A 6,515-nucleotide genomic window follows, 5' to 3' on the forward strand; every position below is an offset into this window, starting at 1 on the left:
ACACACACACACACAGACAGACAGACAGACAGACAGACAGACAGACAGACACACACACACACACACACACACCTCTTTTGATTGATTTAATGATTTTCTCAATATTTAGATTTTTTTGCACCCTCAGATTCCAGATTTTCAAATAGTTGTATCTCAGCCAAATATTGTCCTATCCTAAGCTTTTAGATGATGTATAAATCTCAGTTTTGAAAAATGTACCCTTACGACTGGTTTTGTGCTCCAGCCAGGGTCACATATTATTGGAGTGATGACTGATATTTAGATAATTTTATGTCAGTATCTGCTGTACTGTTATAAAGATCTCATTGATTTACATTACAAGCAGCAGAATTTCATCATCATAAATCAGACTATATGAGCCATAAAAGCCTGATGATCAAATATGATACTCAACAAAACACACATGCACAAAAGACGGCTCAGAGATTTAAGAGTATCTGACCTCCTGAGGGCACTGGTGAGCTCCGCTGCGAGGTCGCTGTCGCTTAGACTCCTCAGATCACACAGACTGATCGCTGGAGAATCAGAGTCCTGTAAACACAGACAAACACACATCAGTCAATCAGATATTACTGATTTATGTGTCTGCATCAAGTCTCGTTTTTCTCATTTACCAAAAACGACGCCTTAAACGGTTCATATCAAAGTCTCTTGTTTCAAATGTGCATCAATCCGGTTTTTACGTGTAACATACTGTAACTTTCAGTGCTTAAAAACGTCCTCTCCACATCCAAAGAGATTAATTAAAGCTAAATGTCAAAAAACAGTTCATTCAAAAATCAACATGTTGATGACATCACAACCATGAGCTCATTAACACATGACAGCCAAATATCACACAATCACAACTGACAGTCTAATCACTGTTTCCTTTAATATTTACATAAATAGCACATAAAAATTTTATGCAAATCATATTATTTGTATATTTAAACTAATTAATTAATTTACGGACGATGGACGACTGAGAGACAGACAGACAGACAGACAGCAGACAGAAAGCAGACAGACAGACAACAGACAGACAGACAGAAGGACGGACGACTGAGAGACAGACAGACAACAGACAGACAGACAGCAGAAAGGAAACAGACAGACAACAGACAGACAGAAAGCAGACAGACAGACAACAGACAGACAGACAGAAGGACGGACGACTGAGAGACAGACAGACAACAGACAGACAGACAGCAGACAGAAAGCAGACAGACAACAGACAGACAGAAAGCAGACAGACAGACAACAGACAGACAGACAGAAGGACGGACAACTGAGAGACAGACAGACAGACAGACAGACAGAAGACAGAAAGCAGAAAGACAGACAACAGACAGACAGAAAGCAGACAGACAGACAACAGACAGACAGACAGAAGGACGGACAACTGAGAGACAGACAGACAACAGACAGACAAAAGGACGGACGACTGAGAGACAGACAGACAGACGGACGGACGGACGGACGACAGAGACAGACAGACAGACAGACAGACAGCAGACAGACAGACAAAAGGAAGGATAGACAGCAGACAGACGACTGACAGATAAGGTATGTTTCTACCTGTCTTACATCTCACAGACAGACAAGAGAGTCTTTGCTGATAAATGTCATCAACAGCATATTCATTGATTATAAAACCATACAGATTTATTAGATTCAGGATTATCAATCAATCCATTAATCATATTTAGAGCAACTAAAACACCTCATTGCATTACAGCTAGCTGCCAAGCCAACAATTCTCATTTTCAGTTTAGGTTGAAGTTTTAGTATAAGTTCAAGTACTAAAATAAAAAAAATATATATACATTTTTTTTAAATAAAATAATGAAAAAACAAGTAAAAAAAAAACTACTAGATTAACTACAACTATAATGAGAAACAAACAAAAAAAAACTATACAGACATTTAAAAACACCAAAACTAACACAAAGTGCAAATACACAAAATAAAATGACTAAAACTTACTAAAATTAAACATAAAATATAAAAATAAAATCTAATTCAAGATATAACAGTATATAATCAACTATAACAGTTATCTCGATACTGAAATAACACTGTTTTGCATCACAGGAACAAATTACATTTTAAAATACCATCAAACAAAAAGAATTGTAATAATATTTAATAGTTCATATCATAATTTTGGAATGGTAGCGTGTGCAATAAAGTTAAATGCAGGCAAATGAGATGTGCACAAGTCTTATGATTTGAAACTTTTCATATGATTAAAAAAAATTGTGACATTTTATTTGCATCTTGGTGTTTCCATTTAGGATGTTTATGATACATGCACACATTTGCACCTGACAGTATGTTGTAGTGTATGTACTGTACCTTCCCGCTCTTGTCTTTGGCTCCAGTGCTGCTGCCGGTGGAGTTGAGCGACCGCCGTCTCTGTTCCTGATGTTCCTCCACCTCAGACTTCAGATGCTCGATGTGCACCAGATAGGCCTGTTCCTGAGCCTCCCTCGTACTCAGCTTCAGCTCCAGAGCTTTCTTCTCCTTCTCCAGCAGATACAGCTGCGCCTTCAGCTCCGCCATCTCCTCCTGAACACACACACACACACACACACACACATCTGTGACCTACAGATCATTTCACAGAGCTTCATCTGACAGGTCACATCACCACTGAGAGCATCTCACGGCTCGGATACGCTTCACAAACACACACTCATCAAACCCTGACTGTGTGTTTGATGCAATGAAGTTTAGTGCATTCTTATCATATTGTATCGACTTATAATCTATATAAACACGAGAAAAACTCTATTGCATATACCAGGCTTTCCCTAATGGGGGTTTCTGAGTTGATGAAAAGATTAAATTATAAAAATGCTAAATTAAAATAAATAATTTATAACTTTAAAAATACATAAAAATAAGTTAAATAATATGAAACACAGAGGAATATGAAAAATATTAAATATTTTTAAATGGCATTCAAATATTTTTTTTAATTAATACAATTATTTTATTATTTAAATTAATACAATTAATGAAATAAAAAGATTATATATTTTATTTAAACTAAACTAAAAATAAGTATTTTTAAAATAAAAAAACTAATCAAAATAAAACACTAAGATATAAAACATCATGAAAATATGCACAATATATTTTTGAAATCACATTTAAATTATTTAAAATAATAAAGTAAAACACTAAAAAGATTTAATATTTTACCTGAAATAGATTAAATTGTTTAAAATGGATTTAAAATATTAATTATGAAAATATGAAAAATATTAATATCAATAAAAATAAATTAAAAATAATAAAAATAAACCACTTACTAAATAAGACAAAAAATATTTTTTAAATATATTAAAATGAAAATACAAATAAAAAAACTAACAACTTTACAATAATTTTAATATAACAAAAAATAAAACACTAAAAAATATAAAATATTTTATTTGGTCACCTGCATATCATGTGCTCATTACCTGACATCAGAGAACCGTGAACATACGAATGTGTTAATAAATTATTGAAATAATAACTTAAAGAAAATATTTTAGCTCAAAACGTTTGGCTGAAAAGAAGTTTGGGAATCTCATACACACTGAAACGGTATTTTCAGACCCAGTGTTTGGCACTGATCTGGTGTCAGTGTTTCTCTCATGTCTCACATTTCAAACACGCGCCACTGCTCCGAAGGCCAAAGCTGAAGGTCTTTTTCTATTCTATCGGTTTTATTTTTATTCATTATATAATTTAAAAAAAACCTTGCTGTGTGCACTGCGTTAAGCTAACTGAGACTTGTTATAGCACTTGTATATCATTGCTCTTTTGTTGATTTTAATGTATAATTAATTTGTAATGTTTTTATTTAATTTGTTATTTAATTAATTTCATTTGTAATTTATTATTTATTTCTTACTACACACACACACATCCAGTATATATATATATACTGTATGTGTGTGTGTGTAGTAAGAAATAAATAATAAATTACAAATGAAATTAATTAAATAACAAATTAAATAAAAACATTACAAATTAATTATACATTACATATATAACTAATAGCTATATATACATATATAAAATTTCCTGTAAATAAGCTATAAAACATCTAAAAACAACCTAAAACCTAATTTAAAAAAACATATTTATACATTAAATAAACACACACACACACACATATATGGTCACACTTTATTATAAGGTCCAATTATCGCTATTAACAAACCATTAACTACAACTTCTAAATAACCTCCTAATTTGCTGCTTATTAATAGTTAGTAAGGTAGTTGTTAAGTTCAGGTGTTGGGGATTAGGGATGTAGAGTATGGTCATGCAGAATATCTGCCTTACAAGTACTAATAAAAAGCCAATATGTTAATAATAGGCATGTTAATAAGCAACTAGTTAATAGTGAGAATTGGACCCTATATTAAAGTGTTACTATTTTTTTCCTGTAAATATGTTACAAAAATAATCTAAATTACCCTAAATATCTCATTTAGGGTAGTAGCATAACATTAATTTAGTTTTACTAATAACCACATACAATAAACTTGTAATTTGTCATCATTGAAAATAAAATGTTTCATAAATTCATAAACAACAGTCGTGGAATGGTTACTGCAGACATAATTTATTTTTCATTTCAATAATGAAACGCTGCTGCAGCCTGACAAATTACACGAGACATCAGCGCAATTCACTCGCCCTCCTGCTGTCACACGCAATAAACGCCTGTGTGTGTTATTAATAGTTAGTAAGGTAGTTGTTAAGTTCAGGTGTTGGGGATTAGGGATGTAGAGTATGGTCATGCAGAATATCTGCCTTACAAGTACTAATAAAAAGCCAATATGTTAATAATAGGCATGTTAATAAGCAACTAGTTAATAGTGAGAATTGGACCCTATATTAAAGTGTTACTATTTTTTTCCTGTAAATATGTTACAAAAATAATCTAAATTACCCTAAATATCTCATTTAGGGTAGTAGCATAACATTAATTTAGTTTTACTAATAACCACATACAATAAACTTGTAATTTGTCATCATTGAAAATAAAATGTTTCATAAATTCATAAACAACAGTCGTGGAATGGTTACTGCAGACATAATTTATTTTTCATTTCAATAATGAAACGCTGCTGCAGCCTGACAAATTACACGAGACATCAGCGCAATTCACTCGCCCTCCTGCTGTCACACGCAATAAACGCCTGTGTGTGTGTGTGTGTGTGTCTGTCAGTGTGTGTGTGTGTGTGAGAGAGAACTCAACACCTGTCTCATTAAACCTTAAAATCTGAGCGCCGGAGAACAGCAGTAAACGCAGGAGATGAGCTGTGTTTCTCCTCATCTGTAAGCACACAGTTTAGAAACGCTGTGACGCTGAATGGAGGACAAAGGGAAAGTAAATGTAAGAGTTCCCAATCAAGACAGATTTTCTGAGTAGGTTGATGTATTATCAGTAGAGTTCTGGCACCTTCATAGCCATGAGCTCCTGCATGAGCACGGCGTTCTCCAGGTCGAGTCTCTGCGAGTCTCCGCGGGGTTTGACGTCGCAGCTCAGCGGGTCGATGTGGACGCTCTCCAGCTCCAGCATGGTCAGCTTGACAGCCGCCCGGTCGTTCTTCAGCTGCTGCATGTAGTCCTTCAGACGCTGCTCGTCGTCTTTGGAGAAATCCGTGTCACAGCTGCTCGCCGTCGAGCTGGTGGTGCTGCAGCATCGACAACAACTCAGAAGATTTATATTCAAAGAAAAATTTTATTAAATGTTACCCTTTTTAAAAGAGTTTTCATAGAACTCAATTTTTCATTATTCTCACCAACCATAAAACTGCATTTGGCAAATATTTTTACTAAAATACTTGTGTCTCTATGTTATTATGTAGCCAATTCCCATATTTTAGATACTACTACTACTAATTGAAGAGTTTATTTGCAAAAACAGATAACTCCGCTTTTTTAGATTTTCAAAAATCATGTTTTTTATAATGTTATCATGTTTTTATTGTTAGTTAGCTGGTTTTTTAGTTATTTTTTAACCTAGTCAAAATAATGCACAATGAAAAAACATGATTTCTGAGAATTGTTAAAAACTGAGTTATCTGTTTTTGCAAATTAACTCTTCAATTGTTATTATTATTATTAAAAGAACTCTAAACATGTATTATAAAATATTTAATAGTAAGATTAATAATATTAACTGTTATTAAAATAAAAATGACAACACACTTATAAAATCTGTTATACAAATAATATATTATTAAGTTATGATATTTTATAATACATTTCTATAATTAATCTTTAATTATTACTGTAATTGTGTATAGTGCATTTTTATATTTAAGAACGTACTTAGTTATTACATTTTATAATAAATGTTAGAATTATAATTTTTATTTTAATAAGAATGAATAATTATTTTTTATAAAAATAAGAGTAATTGTTATTACAAAATATATATAAAATGTATTATACACACACACACACTCTCTCTCTCTCTCTCACACACACACACA

General features: G+C 32.6%; 1 protein-coding gene across 1 annotated transcript in view; it reads right to left on the reverse strand.

Annotated features, from left to right (window-relative positions):
• mcc (MCC regulator of WNT signaling pathway) overlaps window positions 1-6,515 on the reverse strand; it is an 89,185-nt gene that overhangs the window by 2,855 nt on the left and 79,815 nt on the right. Inside the window, exons 15-17 of the mRNA XM_016503973.1 lie at window positions 5,477-5,711; window positions 2,362-2,574; window positions 464-552 (exon numbers count right to left, since the gene is read on the reverse strand). Coding sequence (XP_016359459.1) covers window positions 464-552; window positions 2,362-2,574; window positions 5,477-5,711 — 537 coding nt within the window. The remainder of the gene's footprint in view (window positions 1-463; window positions 553-2,361; window positions 2,575-5,476; window positions 5,712-6,515) is intronic.

The sequence above is a fragment of the Sinocyclocheilus anshuiensis genome, unplaced genomic scaffold (assembly GCF_001515605.1).
Source record: "Sinocyclocheilus anshuiensis isolate Anshui unplaced genomic scaffold, SAMN03320099.WGS_v1.1 scaffold298, whole genome shotgun sequence".
NCBI lineage: Eukaryota > Metazoa > Chordata > Actinopteri > Cypriniformes > Cyprinidae > Sinocyclocheilus > Sinocyclocheilus anshuiensis.